General features: G+C 41.5%; 1 protein-coding gene across 6 annotated transcripts in view; it reads left to right on the top strand.

The window, feature by feature from the left end:
• DAAM1 (dishevelled associated activator of morphogenesis 1) overlaps positions 1–21,918 on the top strand; it is a 183,922-nt gene extending 162,004 nt beyond the window's left edge. For 3 of the 6 annotated variants that reach the window (XM_081936992.1, XM_081936990.1, XM_081936991.1), the window contains 9 exons: positions 3,360–3,444; positions 5,678–5,784; positions 6,642–6,730; positions 7,950–8,118; positions 9,778–9,885; positions 10,141–10,201; positions 12,893–13,024; positions 16,491–16,661; positions 17,872–21,918. In XM_081936992.1, coding sequence (XP_081793118.1) covers positions 3,360–3,444; positions 5,678–5,784; positions 6,642–6,730; positions 7,950–8,118; positions 9,778–9,885; positions 10,141–10,201; positions 12,893–13,024; positions 16,491–16,661; positions 17,872–18,081 — 1,132 coding nt within the window. In that variant the 3' untranslated portion in view covers positions 18,082–21,918. The remainder of the gene's footprint in view (positions 1–3,359; positions 3,445–5,677; positions 5,785–6,641; positions 6,731–7,949; positions 8,119–9,777; positions 9,886–10,140; positions 10,202–12,892; positions 13,025–16,490; positions 16,662–17,871) is intronic. The other 3 variants (XR_014173944.1, XR_014173945.1, XR_014173946.1) reach the window with 3 other exon arrangements.
• The last annotated feature ends 251 nt before the right edge of the window (positions 21,919–22,169 follow it).

Below are 22,169 nucleotides of genomic sequence, written 5' to 3' on the forward strand. Positions count from 1 at the left end.
TTTTCTGTGCACCTGGCGTATATCGCCTGGCGTATATCGGCGTATAACACGCATACATCATTTGCCCCCTATTTTTCGGGGGGGAAAGTGCTTGTTATACGCCGATAAATACGGTAATATGCAAACCAAATTTGGGCTGCTGCACAGATCTTTAGGCTTTAATTATAATTCTATATATGGGGTTACCCAATTCAAAAATCACGCTTCTGAATTGCAGAAAGGGCGGCAACAATGTATGTTTGAATGACCACTGTGTAAATGTTTTGTCTTTCACCTTACCCAGTAATCTTCCAGCTGTTCACATGCGAAGGTGCCTAATTGTATTCTCAGTATCATGAGTGTTTAAACCTTTTAATTACTTTAAGTGGTGACGGCCATCCTTGCACCCAGAATTGATTTAATGCACAATCCAGAACAGTGCAGCACCCAAGATTGAAGACAGCCTGATTAGAGCTTAATGGGAATGCACTATTCCAGCCACCATCACTGTGCATAAATTTTCTCCCCATCTGCCTGTTAAAAATGTGTTGACTTGCATACACTATACTGCTTTCAAATGTGGCAGAGGAGATCAGGAATTATTTGCAATGGTGTGAAGAGGGGAAAAGACACTCATGCCATTGTGTTTCTTCCAGGCTAGCCTACCTGACAGGCTGTGAGGATAAATTTGAGTTTGAGATTCATATATTGTAAATAAGCCAATTCTACATATTTTCATCTGGGAGGACCATGTCAAATATCTAGAGAATTACAGTTGAAACCAGTGGTGGGTTGCAGGCGGTACACCCTGGTATGGGTGTACCAGAGCCTGCCCGGAGCACCGGATACCGTTCCGGTACAGTGCTCCGGAGGGACCACCCGCCCACCTGAGCTCCTTACTTGTCTTTTAAGGCTTCCACGCTCCCGTGCACGCACATGGCACGTACAGGCGCTAAGATGCGTGCGCATGCTGCGCGCATCCATGAGGATGCCGCCGGGCCAGTTCCAACTGTACCGGTTGGAACAGGATCTGAAACCCACCACTGGTTGAAACACACTGTTTTTCTTTTTACACTATTGAATTAAGAAAAGATTTCTACATATGATCATCAGGCCAGCTCTTTATTTATCCTATACATTTATAAAGCAAACCAGATATTGTTGGCATGCATCTCCGAAAAGTTCAGCCTTGCTAGATATTTTATCTCTTTCTGCCTTGATCTCTAGCCCTGGGAAAAATGGTTGGACAGTGAGGTCATGTTAGATTTCTTCTCAAGCTAGGAAATATTTTTGGTTTTCCACCCCACCCCACCCCCACCTCTTTCCTATGAATGTAATACGGCCATATATGGTGTTGCATTTTGGGGTTGATTCTTAAACTGTATGGAACAAACCTAGGCATTGTTCTTTGCACCTGAGTTAGATGTGCTCTTGTTAGCTCTCATCCTTCGCTGGCTTCATAAATCCTGTTGAGGGTCATTGGCAGCATCCTCTGAATACCACCTGTGAGTGCTATCACCTTGGTTTGTAAACTTCCCCCAAAGGATCTCTTTGGCCACTGGGAGAAACATGATGCTGGACTAGATAAAGCTAGTTTGAGCCAGCACGATTCTTCTAATGGAAATGGTGGTGGACAAGCTTAGCAATGCTCTTTAATTCATTGCATCTTCCTTAATTTCCAGATCCAGTTTTCAAGTGTTCATTTGTTTCGTGTGCTTCTAATATTCCAGAAGATAAAATAACATTCCTGAACCTGGGCAGCTTCGATTCCAGGCCTTGCATCTCAGATCAATCCATTTCAGAGTGGCAATATTTTTTGTTCCACTGATGTTTTCTCGGAGGAAGCTCAAGCTACCTAGGCTTTCATTTCAGTCAGTTTTCAAGCCATCTCCCACCCAAAGATTAGAAATTCTCTCCAAGCCATTTTACCATTCTGGTTTCCTCACGGAAACGGAGCATCTTATGACTTCCACGTTCTTCACACACATATGAAACTTCCTGGATTCACTTTCCCTCCCCCCCACCCCACCTTCTCTCGGGTGACGGGAGTACTGCTTTCCATACAGATAAAGACAACATTTTTACCACCGAAAAGGGCATTGAAAAGTCAGAGTTGGTAGGGGAGGACTTAGATTTGCCATGCCCATATTGGATGTACTGGAGCCAGCAATCATGAGCTGATAGTTAAATATTCTGAAATTCTCAGCTGAGACACGGTACCTAGCCCTCCCCTCTCAGCTGTTTGGCAGCTATCCATGCAATGCAGCAGTGGCAATAGAGACAGCAGAGAGAGTTGTTATGCCTTTTATCAGCACACCACTGGCTACACCTAAGCCTTTTTCCTGGCACAGGCGTGTGCTTTTCATATTGAAGCATAACTAGTCAGCATCTGGTGCCTTCCCTTTCTTCCAGATAGAATTCCTTCCAGGCCCTAAACAGCTGATCACTGTTTTCAAATTGCTCTGCAACACTGATTTATCCGATTTCCTAATAAGTTACTACCCTAGGAAAATATTACTTTCCTTTTATATATCGGTCAAAAGTCTTTCTGCGCTGGCTTGTTCTCTGGGTTGCAAAAGTTTCCTCCCACCCCAAAAGTGTCTTCTGAGCCTGTTAAAGTTATGCACGCTCCCTCCTGTTTTAACCCTCCTCATGAGGCTAGCTGTCTGTCTCATCAAAGCTCAGCACACCCATTCAACATCTCTTGCAAGCTGTCACACCCTGTCAACAAGTTTCATCATTTAAATCCTTGTGACAGCCAATGCTGTAAACTACCTTCCATCTCAGATAGTCTGTGCTTAGCAGCTGCTGCCAACAAAGATAATTATTGTGGTTTTCTGGACAGGCTTACTGCTTTTGCTGGCCTCCTTCCCCCTGCATTGTCAGAGAAGAGCTTTTCCTATCTCCCTCCCCATCCCCTCCTATAAATAGTCTCTAGGGGCATCTTCATGCAGAGTTTGTGTGGGTTTGTTTTTCCAGGCCTAGAGTGTGAGGACCAAACACCCTCCCGTACATAAAAACCCCAAGACAGTCCTGCTGACACAGCAAAGATTCTTTGCGAGTCCATAGAGCAGGCAAGCTCCAGAGTCCATTCCTTGGAGAGAAATACAGAACCTCTTGCAAAATATTCATTTCCCTAATTCATTATTCATTTCACTGCCAAGGGCAGGCTCTCAATTTCCCCCTCTCCATTCTGTCACACATACACTTAGATCACTAGGTTTGTTCGTGCTCTTATTAACTAACCCCAAAATGAAAATTAATCCAATTGAAAGCAGCATAAAGGTAACATTTAGAAAGTTAGCAAATTTTACAGTAATGAGGTAGGCAGGCGGACCTCCGTGCTTATGTAACAACGTTCTGTCGTCTTGCCTTTCCAGGCTTAAACTATCAAATGATGAAATTAAACGTGCAATTTTAACAATGGATGAACAGGAGGACCTGCCAAAGGATATGCTTGAACAGGTGAGTACAGAAGGTGTTCAGTTCTTGACAGAAATGTTAAAAATGTAAATTCAGAATTCACCATCTAGGTAGGATCTCTGCTCCCACCGTTCCAGGGCTGTTAACGTTTTTTTGTTTTGTTCGCTCCTGATCCATGCAAGTAAAAGAGTTTAGCTTTTAGGTACTGAGTATGTAATTATGTTTGTACTTTCTATTTATTTATGTGTTTTATCTGACTGTACACCGCCCCGAGTCCCTTTGGGGAGAGGGGGCGGTATAAAAGTCCAAATAAAGTAAAGTAAAGTAAGTAAGCTCTGAGCTAAAAAAGGAACTAGGAGATGTGAAACGGTTGCCTTAATAAAGTAGAAAATGTGAGAAAGGGACGGCTCCACCCAAAACTTGTTGTGTTATTTAGCAGCTTTCAAGGAGCATGTCTTTTGAAGAAAAATTAGAAAATGTAGGAAAGAAGTCTACTTCGATTGTATCAGTGAATGATCCTCCTTGCCACCCACACACACACACACACAACACACACTATTCATAGACTGCTATAGGCAGAGATGCAACTGATAAATTCTAGCCCAGCTGAGGAGTCAAATTGGGTGGAGAAAGATCACCACACCAAAGCAGGTGACTAATCTGATCCACCTGGAATGAAACCAGTTCATTCTGTACAGAGGTTTCACTGCCTTTCTTTATGAGAAGAAAAATATTTTAGGGAAACAATTAATTCTTTTTAATTTGAAAAAAAAGGAGATGGGAACTTGATCTGCATCAACATACTCTTCAAAACATCCTTCCAGTTTTGTTGTATACTGTCCTGAATCAGTTGCTTTTGTGAGATGGGTGGCTACATAAATTAGATAGACGGATTAAAAAAAATAATTCAAGGCCAAGTGTAACTCTCATCCTTTAAATGGGAGTTACCTCTTGACTCATGCAGTCCACAGTCTACTCAGCCTTTCGGTGTAGGCTATGGAGCTCAAGTGAACCCTAATCACTGAATCCGATTGCTTGCCTGATTAGCCATTAGCTGGCCGGTAGGGAGGCAGGTGGCATGTAAGAATATTACTTGTACCATGGAAACAGCAATGGGGCTCTTCATGATGGAATCCTACGCCATCATTCATACTCAATAGCAATATCACTAGACTTCACAGTGCTTTACAGCGCTCTCTAAGCAGCTTACAGAGTCGGCATATTGCCTCCAACAATCTGGCTCCTCATTTTACCAACCTCAGAAGGATGAAAGGTTGAGTCAACCTTGAGCTAGTGAGATTCAAACTGCTGGCAATCAGGAGTCAGCAGGATTAGCCTGCAATACTTCATTCTAACCACTACGCCACCACGGCTCCTCGAAATTCACGTAATCCTCACTTGATCACATTTTGGTTGATTGGCTAGTGGCTCACATTTAAAACTGGTCACAGCATACCATGGTGATTGCAGCAGCAGAAAATGGCAAAATATGCCCCTTGGATGTGCCAGATTTTCTTAAGGAGCATGTGATTCACTTAACAACCATGGTGACTCACTTCATGAGGATTGTAAAATTGAGTCAGGTCACATGACCTGCTTAATGACTGCAATGACTTACGTCCAAAATTCTGGGCTCAGTTGTGGTCATGAGTCAAGAGCTACATGTACTGTTGGTAATAATACCGCCTAGAGACTGTCTGCGAGGAGATGGGCAGTTAAGAAATTTATATAAATTTATATAAATAGATATAGATGCACATCAGGGGTGGGTTTCTGCCAGCGTTACTGCCTGTTTGCAACCCATGCGCATGTGCAGTTCAATGTAAATTCTGCGCACATGCGCAAAACAATTTACAGTGAACTGCACATGCGCAGTCAATAAAACCCAAAATGGCGGCGGCCAAGCAGCAGTGAAGGAACCGGTTCGGGGGTATGGCAGGCCTAGGTCGCTGCTAGTTCTTCAACCCAGGCCTCAATTCCACTACCGGTTCAGCCGAACCAGCAGCAACCCACCTCTAACACACATACACATATTGCTCTCCTTGGTTAGTCTTAAAAATAGAACAGGTATCTTAAGAACCCCATACATTGCAAACTTATCCATCTGTCTTCCCAGGCCACCATTGAGATTCTTCACTAAAAAATTATTTCTTACCCACCTCCTCAGTAGAAAATCTTGAAGCCTACACAGCTGTTCTTTTTCTTCTGCTGTAAGAAGCTGAATTCCCGAGAGAAGATTGTTCATCTAAAATACCTATTTTTTTTTCTTTTTTAGCTTTTAAAATTTGTTCCTGAAAAAGCTGACATTGATCTTCTGGAAGAACACAAGCATGAGTTGGATCGGATGGCCAAAGCTGACAGATTTCTCTTTGAAATGAGCAGGTGATTCTGCCAGCTGCTTCTCTTCTATTGTTGCTCTCTACACCAAAAACAGGGACTCAATAACTAGGGGGATGTGTAGAAAGGAGGGTTGTTTTCTGAGCCATGTAGACCACAAGTGTCAAACTTAATTGCATCATGTGGCGTATCGTGATGAGAAGTAACATTTTTTGCCTTTGCGGAGCTGGAATGGGCACGACCCACGTGTGACACATACGGCCCGCGGGCCGCCAGTTTGACAGGCCTGATGTAGACTATTGAAGAAAAATCTGAAGTATAAAATTACAACCTGGGCTTTTCATACTGCTGAAATTGGTATTCTAGATTGATTTGGCTAATGTAATTATTGCTGTGGAGGAGGAAAGAGATAGATACAGAAAACGAACACTGTGGAAAGGCATGTCTCAGTTGTATTAAGGATTTGAGAAAAGGGCCGCGGGACGCTTGGGGAGGAGATAGAGGTCTTTAAAGAGCTTACAGGCTAAAGATCTTCTATTGTTTCCATTTCCATTTAACTTCAGTGTGTTTTCTTATTGAATCATGTTGATTTGTAAGCCACTTTTGCTGTATGCAGTGGGAATGCAGAATACAGGACCACCTTCTGTAATCTGATGGCTTCAAGTAACATTCCAAGCTTTGATCATGTTATTTTAGGAACTGTAAGTTGAATTGAAGGACATCAGATTTTATGGAGCTTGAAAGTCACGGAATAAGTATTTGATAGTAATCTTTGCAGATGATTGCTCTGACTTTCCAGAAGGCAACTGTGTAGTTTAACCTGAAACGTGTCATTTTTCTTCCAACTTTTACTAACCTTGAGAAATGTGGCTCTTATACTGTTTTACTCCTTTTTCTTGCAGGATAAATCATTACCAGCAAAGGCTTCAGTCCTTATATTTTAAGAAGAAGTTTGCTGAGAGAGTTGCTGAAGTTAAACCAAAAGTTGAAGGTAAAGCATGGCTCAAGGAAATGGTTATGCTTGATGAAACATAAATGAAACCACTCAAGGAAGCCAACTTCTCTCAAACTCACTCAAAGTGCAAGGAACCTTTCTATTATATTTGAAATAAATACTGTATTTTTTGGAGAATAAGATGCACCGGAGTATAAGATGCACCTTAGTTTTGGGGGAGAAAAACGGTGGGGGGGAATTCTGCCTATCAGGTATTCATCTGGCTAGGATTCTTAGTCTGGTCAGCTTCAGCACATATGTTTGCTGGTTTTGAGCATGCACGAATGCTTTTTATCCCCTGGTTGGAATTTAAAAAGCTTCTAAAGCACAGCTGATCATCGGAAAGAGAAGCAATGAGAAAGCAGGGGAAGCACAGATGATGCTTCACTCAGTAGCGCCTCATTGGGGCTGAAAAAAAGCTTCGAAAAAGCTACATTTGGATATAAGATGCACCCAAATTATCAGCCTCTTTTAGGGGAGTGGGGAGTGCATCTTATACTCTGAAAATATGGTATTTGAAACAAGGAAAATCTTTTAAAGTTTATTTTAAATTTTGTACAAAACAGTGGTAGCAAGGGAGAGGAATGAGATATCACATTAATGAGAATAGACTGTGACCTTAAATCATAAATATTTTAATTTTGATGAATTATTAAAGGATTAATGGTAATGAGAACACCTAACAGTTGAAATGTTCTATGAATTGTTCATAAAATAGGTATTGGGTAGGTCTAGTTAAATTAAAAAAAGAAGAACTAAGGGTGACATAATAGCAATGTTCAGATATCTCAGGGGCTGCCACAAAGAAGAGGGAGTCAAGCTATTCTCCAAAACACCTGAGGGCAAGACAAGAAGCAATGGGTGGAAATTAATCCAGGAACTTAGAACTAAGGAGAAATTCTCTGAAAGAAATTCTCTAAAAACACATGTGCCCCAAAAAAATTTAAGGGCCATTTTTATTAGCAAACCTATCTCTTTTCACCTTCTTTTCTAACCTGGCTGTTTTGTAATAAGTTGTTTGAATGACACCTGTAATTTTCATCTTTTTTATTGCTATTCTTTTCCTTTTTTGCCAACTCCGTGATCATTTCTTGGGTAACTTCCTTTCTGTTTGTAAAATTCTGGCTGCTTTGTAAATCATTCCATTAAACACATATTAATTCTCTCTAGTCAACATCATGTCTGACCAGATCTTCTCGCACTTGGTCCTTTCTAGCAATTCAAACTGCTTCCATCCAAGTATTCCAGAGCAAAAGCCTGAAGCAGCTGCTTGAAGTGGTTTTGGCTTTTGGCAACTACATGAACAAGGGCCAGAGAGGGAATGCTTATGGCTTTAAAATTTCTAGCCTGAACAAGATTGCAGATACCAAATCTAGCATTGACAAGTAAGCAGCTTCAAGCATATGCTCATTTTGGGGGGAAGGGGTGTTGGAAGACTAGCTTCCTTTTGAACTGTGTCATTAAAGAATCTATATCAGGGTGTCAAACACAAGGCCCGCGGGGCAGATCTGGCCCATGGTTACTTAGATATGGCCCATGAAGGCGCCCTGGAAACAGCAAAGGACTGGCCCGCGGTGCTTCTGCCAGTGAAAACGGGGTCACAAGCTCCGTTTTTGGCTGCCACGGCCTCCTACAACCCTCTGACAGTGAAAACAGAGCTAGGGAGGACCGTGTGTTCAGGACCCCATTTTCACTGGCAGAGCACTCAGGCCACCACAGGTGCCCCCGACAGTGACATCGAGCTGGCCATGCCCACCCTGGCCTCATCCACCCTGGCCCCCAAAGGTCAAACACCACCCTGATGTGGCCTCAATGAAATAAATAAATAAAGATGGATTTTTAAAAAGTCTCCTCAGAAAGGAGAGCACAGGGGCTCCTTTAAAGCAGCCAGAATAATCCCTTCCCCAAAGAAGTACTAACAACCTCTTAGTTCTGGTACGCGCACTCAGCCACATAGAGCAGGGGTGTCAAACTTGCGTCGTCACAGCGGCCTCACATGACGTATTGCAACTCCCCCCCCTTTGCTAAACTGGGCATGGGCGTGGCCAGCATGTGACGCATCCAGCGTGGAGTTTGACAGCCCTGACAGAGAGCATTCATGATGGACAATTTTATGCTGGATAACATTGTCTTAATTTGTCCACAAAACAGAATGAACCTCAGATAGCAGTAAAATTTCCCTCTTCACCACAACATAAGAAATTGTACAGATATTATAGTGACCAGGCAGTAGAACCTCCTGTTCCTTCCTCCCCAGTAGGGACTGAGGAAGCTTAATGAGGACAGTTGGATAACAACCCTAATACTATATGGACAGAGGCATTTTTAGCATTCATGAGAGGCAAAGAATTGTGTGAGAAAGCCAGCTTATTGCTTAGAAAGAACTAGAAAGAGATGAAGCATAAATGCTTCAGTGCCATATGATGTTTGAACCCACGTTTTGAATGTCTGTAGAAATTGATGTAGTCAAATTCTCTTGCCACTGAATAGCACTAGCACTTAGACTTATATACCGCTTCACAGTGCTTTACAGCCCTCTCTAAGCGGTTTACAGTCAGCAAATTGCCCCCAACAATTTGGATCCTCATTTTACCCACCTTGGAAGGATGGAAGGCTGAGTCAACCTTGAGCCTGATGAGATTCAATCTGCCAAATTGCATGCAGCCGGTAGGTAGCAGAAGTAGACTGCAGTACTGCATTCTAACCACTGGGCCGCCAAGGCTCTTGTTAGTTTTAAAAGAGAATTAGAAAAAATCATGGAGGACAGAACAATCAGTAATTACTATTTTTAACAACTGTGTGCTGCCCTCTGAATCACAGATAGCATATCTCAGATAAAACTATTAAGAAGCAAGTATTTTGTAGTCCAAAATGGACCTGGTTGATCATTGTGTGCCATCAAGTATTGAAGTCTTCACCTGAACTCTGGAAAGGTATAGCTATTTTCCTTGGGGTGAATTAAATGTCACTTACTTTCTCTTTGTGGAAAAGTAATGGTTCGTGTTATGGTTCATGTTATTAATCGTTGTCTGTCTTTATCCCAGGAACATTACCTTGTTGCACTATCTCATCACAATCATAGAAAAAAAATATCCCAAAGTATTCAGCTTACATGAAGAATTAAAACACGTCCCTGGAGCCGCCAAAGTAAAGTAAGTATCTATTTAGGAAACTCTTATTACTGCTAATTTCTTTGTATGAACTTACGTATAGCAAAAAAGTGCTTTAACCTCATCAACATGTGCCAGGGTTAACTAAATTGCTACAAATAAGAGGCTAATCTAAAAATAAGAGTCTTCCCCCCCCCCTCCAGTCAGAGAAGTATGGAGGATGTCAGAGCTTACATTACAAAATGTTGCTAGGAGTAGCTTGAAAATTTCAATGTCTTTTCCTTTTATTTCTGGCAGTATGACTGAACTGGAGAAGGACATTGGCAACTTGAGGAGTGGGCTCAGAGCTGTGGAGACAGTAAGTGTTGCTTATCCAATTAATGGTTCCCTACTTTTATTTCAAGACAGGCCATGTAGGTGGGCATCTAAGCTTTTCAACGTTCATTTTTGGAGGAAGAGGGGGAAAACAGGTGAAGCTGTTTTTATCTCTTGTCTAAGAGAATGGTTTCTCTTTCCTGTCCTTATTACAGTTTTATAGCTCTGTTAAGGACCCCAGTAGCTTTTTTGCTTACTTGCTTTCATCATGAGTGATTTTTTAAAAAAAGCTTTGGCCTTCATAGTCCTAACATCACAGAGATAATTTTGAAATGTTTGGAAGCCCATGTGGCAGTCAGATCTACAGCTGCTTTCAATCAACTTTAATCAGCAAAGCCAACTACAACCCTTTTCCCCAGTATATCCTTCACACATATATACCTCCCCCACCTCAGAAACATTTGGACATTTTGAAAAGGGGTAGGTAGTGTGTATATGGTAGATTAGGCAAATTCTGCCTCCAGAAATTGGGCTGAAGAGAATTGAGTTGAGATTAGTAGGCCGAGGTTCCTCTTAAAATGAATCAGTTTTATGTTACTACAAATGTGTGCAAAAATAAGGATGAGTTAATATGTCATTCTAACCCTGCACTAGTACTATTGAGCAAATGATCCTTATCAATAATTTTTAAAAAATTAAAACTATGTTGCAGGGAGCTATATTCCCCTGTTAGATTGAGGAAGAAAGCTGAGGAGATAGCAAGAGTTATTTGAAGGTCTAACTGCATCAAGACACCAGAACTTTCAATAGCATGGGATGGGTCATCTATAAGGCATACATGAAAATGTAGACAGAGATAGGCAATCCTTTGATAGACACAGATAGTGCCTGAAATATTTGGATGGCTGCTATCGAAGGAGAACATTGCATGGCATACGGTACGTAAGTAGAAGCAGAATTTGTCTTCTAGGTTTGAACCATAAGAGCTTTTAAAGGAGTGGAAGTGTTCTTTTAAAAAAATGCTTGAATGATTTTGAAAAACTCAGAGGAGACTGGCTTTAGAACGATAGATTGGTGTGCTGGAGGCTGCTCATACCAGCATGCTAGAACCAATTGTTAAATTTTCAAGAATGTTATGAGCTCCAGTTGGGAGCAAAGCTGAACTGCAACACCTCGTACACCAGCCAGAGATTTGGCAGCTAACAGCACAGTGCAATGGATCTGGCAGAGCTGGCTGTTATTATACATTTATTAGCACACCATTGAATGATAGACTCACGGATGAAACCAAAAAGCCAACATTTCATACGGAAAAACAGAAATTCATAGAATAATGATGATCATTAATATACCATAAATATTTTCTTTTAAAGACCTTTGACCCTCTGATTGGTTCAACTGATGGACTGTTTAGGCTTTGACTTTATTTCCTGATAAGAGTTTAGATTGGCCCCCACTTGTAATGAGAGCCTGATGGTGGGACAATGATTTTTGAAGCTCTTATCCTTCTACTTGCATAAGAGATGGTTGTGTATACATAGTTGGGTTTATGGCAGAATTATATTCAGTTGCACAAAGGCCTTAACACATTGGTAAATAAGAAATTCCAAGCTAGAAGATGCTGCCATTCTTGTCAAAATAACATTACCCTTCTTATATATTATAATACCGATATACCATGTTTCCCTGAAAATAAGAAAGGGTCTTATTTTCTTTTGACCTCCGAAATAAACACTTGGCCTTATTTTCAGGGAGTTCTTATTATTTTTAAGGTGAAGGAGGCAGTGAGCATGGCTGCTGCTGTGTTGCAAGTTTTTCGGGGAGGGCTTATTTTAGTGCATGTGCTCAAAAGCCAGACCGGGCTTATTATCCAGGGAGGTCTTATTTTCAGGGAAACAGGATAACTGCACAACCTCCAAGGCTTTGCTAGCTTCTGTCAGTGCCCATCCACCAGTATGAGAGACTTCTTCATAGTGTCATCAATTCTATGGAATGTCCTCCTTTGAAAGGGTCCCACCATTCCATGATTTGGGGATTTCTCAGAGAGCTTTTTATTATCCAGGTTATACAGTAGGTTGACCTTTGTGCTATAATGTAAACTGGCCGTAGAGGAAATGCTTGGCCAGTTGATCTAATGGTTAAGGTATCAAGCTAGAAAGCAGGAGAACGAGAGTTCATGTCCGCCTTAGCCATGAGAGCCCAGTGGGTGACTTTGGACCGCTAAAATCACTCTCAGCCCAACATATCTCACAGGGTTACTGTTGTGGGGGAAATGGAGGAAGAAGGTGTGTTGGATATGTTATATATTTCTTGCTTTGTTGCTTTTTATTTAACAGAAATATGAAATGTGGTTAATAAAAATGAAGGGCTGAAACAGAAGAGTTCTCCCTGCATAGCTCCTTGCATTCAGTTCCTTAACACTTATCCAGAGCCAGGGTATTTGGCCAATCTTATCCATAGTTAATGTCAGCTGGGATTTGTTCAACTAAAAACTACTGGGAAGATGGATAATTTATTTAGCTGGCTAACCTAACTGAACAGCCTGTTTCCCAAATGAGTACAGTATTTATGCATTTTTCATATTACAGAAATAAATAAAGTACCAGAAATAATTCTCTTGGAGTGTACACTGGGGGGTCTTGGACAGGAACTGTTTGGGGATTTCTAAATTTCAATCATTATCTGGTCTTATGACTTCCTCTGTTTGGAGTAACATGAAATTGTTTCTCTAAAGGAACTGGAATACCAAAAATCCCAGCCTTCCAATCCAGAGGACAAGTTTGTTTCTGTGGTTAGCCAATTCATCACTTTGGCCAGCTTCAGCTTCTCAGACGTAGAAGATCTTCTAGCAGAAGCCAAAGAACTGGTAAGAAATAATTATTACAAGCCAGAGGTATGCAGCATCTGATCTGATACAGACTGCAGCTGACAGATACAGTGATGATACTCACACTGGATCCAAAGCACTCTCTCGTCTCCTTCAGATCCAAATATTGCACATACTTATTATAGATCTCCACTAAGCCAGAAGTTTATGGGATTTTTGATGGTGGCCTTGAATTTTGACCATGGCTCAATGTATTTCTCTTTTATATAATTAGTTTAACTGAAGTTGAGAAGGTATGAATGGTCTGAAGCCAAGATGGGCAAAGCCAACCCAGAAACTGCAGTTAAACTACCTCCTTCTCATGGGTTAAATTATTTTCTGTCATATTAAACTGTAAAATTAAATAACAGACAATTTTTAGAGGGGGTCATAACTCTGCTTAGGTTTTGCCTATCCTGTAAGTCTGTTTATTAGGGTTCTCTGTCTGGTCTGTCCCTATGGCTCAGTGGTTGCTAATGCACGAAGATGCATTCTAATTAAGAAACCCTGCAGTGAGTCCTTCTATGATTTGTTTATCAGAATCAAATTCTAATTGCAGCCGAGTCAATTAAAGAATATGATTGATAAGAGAGAGAAAGAGGCTGTCAATCAATCAATGACTTATCTCCGGAAGTTGATCCAGAGATTCATATCTCACCCTCTTTCTGACCCTCAGCTTTTCCTCGGTAAAATGATTCAGAGCATTAGCTTTATTCTATCCACCAGTTGCGTGGAATAGCTGAACGGAGCCCCTGATGCTAACTGCCCAGTGGAAATCCTGTCCAAATTTTGCTTATTCAAAGTCAATTCAGCATTTTGTTTCTAAAATAGCAAATGTTTGAAAGGCAGGTGTCCTTCATTATTCATACCCAACATATATATTCAGTATTTGGTGGCGCAGTGGTTAGAATGCAGTACCATAGGCTAACTCACTACTCACTCCAGAAGTTCAATTCTGAACGGCTCCAGGTTGACTCAGCCTTCCATCCTTCTGAGGTTGGTAAAATGAGGACACTGTTGGGGGAAATATATAAACAGCTCTATAAACCACTTAGAGAGGGCTGCAAAAACATTATGAAGGAGTATATAAGCCTAAGTGCTATTTCTATTTCTTTATTACTGTCTTTGTAGCATTATACAATCATATCAAATCAAATCACCCCCTTCCAAACAAAATAGAGCAACTGCAACACTCTTCAACAATCAAAAGCTCTGTGGGAGACTTCTATCTTGATTCTCCTTCAGAAAACTATAAAGAAGGATGTAACTTGGATGGCCGGTTCCATGGAGTAGGACCATGGCAGGATACTCTTGTTACTATAATGGGCTCCCTGTTCTCTTCATGTGGAGTAGTGGACCAGATGGATACAGTTTACTTGGCATATATGATCTATAGATACCTACCATATTTTTCGGAGTATAAGACGCACCAAGGTTTTGAAGAGGCAAATTTAAAAAAAAACAATTTTTGCACTCTGCAAACCTCCCAAAAACGGGCCTGTTTGTTTTTTTTTCAAAAAAAGGGCATGAATTGCCTTTAGGAGGCTTGTAGAGTGCTCCTGGGGAGTGGGGGAGCCAAAAACGAGCAAAAAAACAGGTTGTTTTTTGCTCATTTCTGCCCTCCCCAGCCCCCAGGAGCACTCTGAAAGCCTCCTAAAAGCTATGCACAGCCATTTTGGTGAAGGGGGGGTTTCAGGAGCCCAAAAATGCTGTATTCAGTGTATAAGACGCACCCAGATTTTCCCCCTCTTTTTTGAGGGAAAAAGGTGCGTCTTATACTCCGAAAAATATGGTAGTTACCAAACCCCAAAGAATCTCATAGGTTACAACCTGCATTTCAAATTGTACTCACAAGCCTATTGGTAATCAATGCAGTACACACCAGTGGTGGGTTGCAGGTGGTACGCCCCAGTACGGGCGTACCGGAGCCTGCCCAGAGCACTGGGTACTGTTCCAGTACAGTGCTCCGGAGGGTCCACCTGCCCCCCCAAGCTCCCTACCTGTCCTTTAAGCCTTTGGTGCTTCCGTGCATGTGCATGGCACATACAGTGCCTGTGTGACGCTCCGCTGAGCAGCTGGAGTGTCAAGGCTCGCGGAGGCGTCGCAGGCAGGTACAACACATGCACACGCTGTGCGCATCCATATGGGTGACGCCAGACCTGTTCCAACCGTACCGGTTGGAACGGGATCCGGAACCCACCACTGGTACTCACTATTTTCAGGTAAACCCGTAGATGTGGGTGAAAAGTTTCTGGTTAAGCAAATTCAGTTTACTTCCAAAAGAAGTCAGGTGGGGGAGGGTAAATGTCTTTTCCAAAACTTTCCTAGCACATTTGGTTCCAATACTGAAGCATGTGGCAATAATAAACAGCATACAGGAATGAATCTTCAAAACAAAGTTGAAAGTCCAAGTTTTCACTCGCTCTTTCCGTGTGTTTGAGATTTATATTTTTTATATCAAATTCTGGTTTTATTGCCCCTGAGTTAATAAAAGAGGGAGGGGAGGAAACCTGATAATAAAGGACATAAAACAAAAACAGAGGTGCAACTTGTTAGCAATTCCCAAATGGTATGAATAATTCATTAGAGAAGAAATATATTACCAGACTTTGACCTGGTAAAGACATGGTGGGTTCAAGTACATGAAGATGCCAGAGTTTGAAAGGAGGGGAGAAGATGGTGACTTGTACCATAACGCAAACCTTGCCCTGTTATGAATGTGTGACTTCAGAGAGTGGTTTTTTGAGCTTGTCCAAAACTTTCTTAAGGGCAAGATTCTCTCCTAGATTGTACTAGTAGCACCACTGCAAATAGGGTTTAATAGAGAGATAGGAGGCTGCAGACCACAGAAGCTTATACAGATTGTACAGTGAAAGATGCAACATTCAGATGTAGTCCTTGGCCCCTTCCGGCCTAAATATGTGCAAGAACACCATACTCAAACCATGGGAATTTTATTTACATTTTTTCTTCCAAAATAATTAGATCCAGGATCATCTTTATTTCCAGGAGGATCTTAAATTCTGCCTAAGGCCAATAGATACACTTACAAACTAAAGAAAACGAGGAGGAGGAAACTCAATTCTTGTTTATATGTATCTCCTCCCAGCCTCCAAAATGTTGAAAGATCAGAGTGGTTTTGGTTGAACCAGAGACTAGATAGAGTAGCAATTTTTCTTTTGCTAAGCTGTTGTTTCATTATTATCTATTATCTATAAGGACAATCCCAGCTCACAACCTGACAACAAAATGTCACATATATTCATTGACTTCCAAAAGACTTCCCAGACTTGCCATAATAAATTAGTTTCTCACTGTTCCTATTATGCATGGCCTTGTCTAAAGGAAGAGATGGAAGAGAATTAAGCTTGGAACTACGATTCTGATCTTAAACTGATGTTTTCTTAGACTGGAAAAGGATAAATCTGGGAGAATTTTCAAAAAGCTTACTAGTTTCTTCCTTTAGTTTATCAAGGCAGTGAAGCATTTTGGAGAAGATTCTGGCAAAACACAACCAGATGAGTTCTTTGGAATCTTTGACCAGTTCCTTCAAGCTGTAAATGAAGCTAAACAAGAGAATGAAAACATGAGGAAGAGGAAGGAAGAAGAAGAGCGACGGGCACGCATGGAAGCTCAGGTACTACAAAAGGCACTTCTACATCCGAAGGCATAGTCTTCCCCAAGTTCCAAAAGTGTTGAACTTTCATTGCCAGCAGAAGATGCATTGCGTGGCATCCAGACAGCATCACATTACAGAAAACATCTGTATTAACACAGCTGGAGTAGCAAGGATAGTCGATCTGTTGTTCTCTAGAGCAGGGGTCTCCAACCTTGGCAACTTTAAGACTCGTGGACTTCAACTACTACAATTCCTCAGCCAGCTTAGCTTTGCTGGCTGAGAAACTCTGGGAGTTGAAGTCCACAAGTCTTAAAGTTGGCAAGGTTGGAGACCCTTGCTCTAGGGCATATTTTAATTTATTTCCTATATGAACTTCAGAACCTGCCTCCTGTAGAGTCCGAGCATTATAGACATCAGCCTGTTCCGACTGGCGGGAGCTCACAAAGCTTTCAGCAAAAAGTGATCTTTGCCACTTTTGATTGGGAGTCATGAGGCCTTCGCTTAGGCCAGGGGTCAGCAACCCATGGTTCTGGAGCTCCATGTGGCTCTTTCATCCCTCTGCCACCAGTTGGCACCACAATTTTGAGAAGATCTTCCGGTTGGGGGGCGGGGGAGCAGGGCATGCCAGAAGGAGACTCTATGGCAAGGGGTTGGTTTTATGGTCAGCTCCACAATTGATAGGGCTTTCAGTTAGGACAGGTAGAGGAAAAAGGACGCCACGCTAGGAGGAAACTCTATGGTGGGGAAACTGGACTTCCAGTCAGCCCCAGAATTGAATAGGGGGCTTCCGGTTAGGACCTTTGTGGCTCTTTGAGTGTTTAAGGTTGCTGACCCCTGGCTTAGGCCCTTCTGCATGCAGTTCATGCGAGATCTTCCACTGAGTTTAGCTTCCGCTAGTGTGGGTCCTGGTCTGTAAATCTGTAACCATGTACCTTCCTTCCAAGATCACCATTCTGCCACAACACTTGTTTTCAGTCACAATTCAACATGTGAAAACCACTGTGGTCTTTTTTCTCTGCTGGCCCAGAGAAGGACCACTCATTCTAGATTTCTGATAATGCATTTATATTTCCAGATAGAACGGACTTCACCGCATTGGAACATGCAGCCTTTCACTAGCTGAACTGTTTCCCACATACACACCTGAGATCACGTGCAGCCTTTCTTAGGATTTTCAATAGCTGCAACGTGGAAACTAAGATTATTTCTCCCCCCCCCTCTCTTTCAGCTCAAGGAACAGCGAGAAAGGGAGCGCAAGGCTAGGAAGGCAAAAGAAAACAGTGAAGAAGGTGGAGAGTTTGATGACCTGGTCTCCGCTTTGAGGTCCGGGGAAGTCTTTGACAAAGACCTTTCTAAATTGAAGCGCAATCGCAAACGCATCACTAATCAGCTGGCAGACGGGAGTCGCGAGAGACCCATCACAAAACTCAACTTTTGAACATCGTCTTTTTAAAGAGTGTTAGGGGGAGAAAAGAAACCTGACCAATAATCTGGTAAAACCTGGTCCTTTTTTTTGCCTTCTGCCTCGGTGGTCACACAGTGGCAGCTTTCCTCCCCCACCCTGCATGTCTGCGTGAGCGGGTGTTAAAGGAAGCATAGGTGTGTGTGTATGTGCTGTAGATACAAGTCTCTTTGGGCGGATGGAGACCAAAAGGGAGGTGTGTATGCGTGGAGACGCTTGTAAGCACGCACGGTTGCTACTGCTTGAACGAATGTTCCCTTTTCTACCGATTATAGTGGCATTCCACAAGCAGCTTCTCCATTTCAAAAGCACAAACGTTGGAGAGGGAGGCTGATCAGAGGCAGAAACACCCGGGGGGCGGGGGGGCATGAGGGAGGCTGAATAATAACATTCAGCTCAGCTTATTGGGGTCCTTGAGGCCGATACTGAGGAGAAAATAGGTGCAGGATGACCTGAGATCATCTTGACCTGGATGGACCCACCTTGACTGACTCATCACTGCTGGGAATACAGTGGCAAAAAGTCCATTAGAAACTCTTCTTGTTCAGCCTGAACTGCATTGCTCAGAAAAAAACAACAACAACTATCTTCTGTGTCTATTATTACCTAAAACTTGAACATCCCTTGTAATTCTTGTGCTGGCTCCCCTTATTCTCTAATCTCTCTTTTTCATTCTTTCCCAGCACTTTTGGACTCCTTGGGGAGCTTTTCATTACTGTAATAATGCACCTATAGAATTAATTTGTTTTCTTATTGAAGACCAATGGGGAATTGGGGAGGGGGGTGCTCTCTCTTTTTGGGGGAAAAATGGATCCAAGAATCTTATGTGTTCATTCTGTTTTGTTTCGATTCCCTGTCCAAGACAAACTATATTCTCTGTAAATGTAGGTCAGAAGTTACTCTGGGCCAGTTCCGTTTTGTAACAGTTGTCTAATCAGCAGTAATTCCAGAAGAGCCTTGGGGGGAGTTGGGGCATACCTGCAGATATTGGGCACTATATGTAATCCTCCATACATGCCCACGAAAGTCTAAAGAGCTAAGTTTTTAGTCAAGCAGTACCAGGAGCGGACCAAGTGAATGTAGTGCCTCGGGTTTTTTAAGAGTTTAGCTAAGAACTGCTGCCATGAAAAATAAAGGTGGCTCTTACTAAATAAGCAATGAGGTTAATGTCCTCTCCTGATGATCCTATGGCGTTGGGTTGATTGGCAGCACAGCATAGGTAAAACTTATTTCAAACTTTGCCCTTTGTCCCAAAGGAAAGAGCTTTGGTCAAAGGCTTTGATGAAGTCCAGAGCTGAGGAGAGAGATTTAAGGACCAAATGTGTCATGCAGAGCAGCAGGAACGGCGCGCCCCCCCCCCTCTCAAAATTATATTGCTATTCATGTTTTTCTTGCAGAAGTGTTAAGCAGAGCTACCTATAAAAATGTTGATCCAAAATCTTTAAAAAAAAATCACAAAAAAAACAAAAACAAAAAAACATCAGATTGCTCAGGGAGTAATTAATAATTTAAAAAACAATAGTAATACAAAGAAATTGGAAAGATGTTTTTAAAAGGCCAATTTTTTTATAGCGTGGCTTAATCTTATAGAGAATATTGAAGACTGTTACTTTTTGCTCTTTTTTTCCCCTCTTTTATTTATTTGTGGGATTTCTCTTGCGTGGCTTTTTTTTTTTTAACCATCCTCATATTGTTATCTGAAATTGAACAGGGATTTTGTTTATTTTATTTTAATTTTTTTTTGTCCTTGCACTAGATAGTTAATGCTGTTTGAAACTTTTTTTGGGGGGGGAGGGAACTAGTAAAAGTTGCTAACTGGTTGGGGAATTGGAATAGCACTTTTCCTCATGTGAACTGTAAAAGAAATGTGCGATTTTGTATAAAAAAAAACTAGTTTGTACAAAATACAGTTCTTGTTGCCGGGATCCCCAGATCCTTTTGCAATCTGAAAGCTGTGAAGATCACACCACAGAGAGCTGTCAGAGAGATCTGTTTGTGCGTGTGTGTATGTAGGCACGTGCATGTATTATTATTTTTTTGAACTGTCATTTTTCTTAAACTGCAGCCTTTTTCAATAAACTGTACACCTGGATGGCTCGTCAGATACCTTGCAAAACAGTCAGAGTGAGAATGCTGATTATCTGAGTCCTTGAAGAGAGCAGCTGAGCAAAAGCTTTGCTCCAGCAGAAAGCATCCAAGTTGGTCATAACTGTTACTTAAAACTAAAGTGCCTCTCTTTTATATGTATATATATATTATTTATAGATGGAAGAAAATTGGGTTAGATACAATTTTTAGGGCGTTGAGGATGAGATAGAGCTCAGATAGATCAGAGGGTGCATTGAAATGAAACGTGAATAAAGACAAAGCCAGCATTATTTTGAATATAAAACGAGCAAAAAAGTTGCTGTAGCGTTCAGTTTCCTCGTGAAGACCAGCCCTGCAATCCAATAGGCATTTAAGAATTCGGCACGCTTTCTACGACCATAGAAAGTTGTCTTGCTGAAAAGTGAGTACCTTTATTTCCAGCCCCCACTTCCACCCCACCCCCCAGGACCGATTCACGTTCCCATTAGGAAGCCATTTACACGGAGTAGACACTGTTGAGGCAGTGTTTGGATTTTCCAGTGGAGCTATCCAGAAATACACTACAAGCTGGACAGTTACTTAAGATAGTTCTTTATGTCATTTTTTTCATCAGGGTTGTTTGTGTGCATCTGTAAGATAGGCATACATTCATTTTGGGAGGATCCCTATCAGCTTACCTTGTTTAATCATCCTACTGTAAATTGGATGGGATTAGTCAGACGGTGAAAGTGAAAGGCAGTGCAAATTAAAGTGGAAGCCCTTAAAGTTCCCAGCCTTGGCAACTTTAAGATACGTGGACTTCAACTCCTATAGCTGGCGGATGAATTCTGGGAGTCGAAGCCCTTAAATCTTAAAATTAGAAGCCCTTAAAATTGGATTAAAAATAGACAAGAAAATACTTCTTTAAAGAAACAGCAATTTTGATTCTGGCTTGAAAACTCTGTAATACTCAATGCTGATCTGTTCAAAGCCAGTCAAAAGAAAGACAATGTTTTATTTGGATCCAGAATAAATCTGGGCTCATTGGTCAAGCACATCACTTGTTGGATTTTGCCCCTGCCCACTCCACACCAACCCAAAAACCTTCTTTGGCATTTAGTACATCAAGTATCAAATTGAGACAGCTGACTGATTTGTGTTGTGCTGTCAGACGTATCTTTCAAGGGGAAGTTATTTTCTGTTTTGTAGGTTGGATTACTGGATCTCCCTGGATTTCTCGCAATCTCTACTTCACGGATTACAAAGCAAAGGAAGCAAGGATCCAGTGAAAACCATTCCTTGTGCTTCCAAATCAAACTTGATCTGCAACAAGCCTTATTTGGGAGGCTGCATTTGCAAATTCTTTGTGCTTGTGTGAGAGAGGATTTTTTTTTTGTTCTTGTTTGTTTTCTTAAATAAATGTACAGGTTAATCCCATGTGCCATTTGTTGTAAATTACATTTTTTGACTGGTGCTGGTGGAAGTAGCCACTCTATTTTCATTATAATTTTCCTCTTCGCATTGCTCCTGGGTGTGTAATGGAAACAAAATAATGCCAAAAAAGAGAGAGGAAAAAAAAGTGATAGTTTGTAAACTGAAATATACTAAGTAGATTAGGAGTAGCAAACCATGTAGTGGATCTTAGATACACAGATGTTTTTAGCTAGCAGGAAATGATGTGTATGTTACAAGACTGTACATTTTTTAAAGAAAAACAACAATATGCAATAAAGAGTATACATAAAATTAAGGATATTCAGTATCATTTATACTTGAGTAAATTTTAAAACAAATTGATGGATTTATGACATTTAACATGCAAACAACACACTTTTTAAACAAAGATTTGATAGCTATATCTTTCCCAGGTGTACTGTTGACCCTCTCTCCCCGGGGTGTCAAACTCAAGGCTCAGGTCAGATCCGACCCACAGGGTGCTTATATCTGGCCCACAGGATCACCGTCAAAACAGCAAAGGACTGGCCCACGGTGCCTAT

The sequence above is a fragment of the Natrix helvetica genome (assembly GCF_964273705.1).
Source record: "Natrix helvetica genome assembly, chromosome: 1".
Classification (NCBI taxonomy): domain Eukaryota; kingdom Metazoa; phylum Chordata; class Lepidosauria; order Squamata; family Natricidae; genus Natrix; species Natrix helvetica.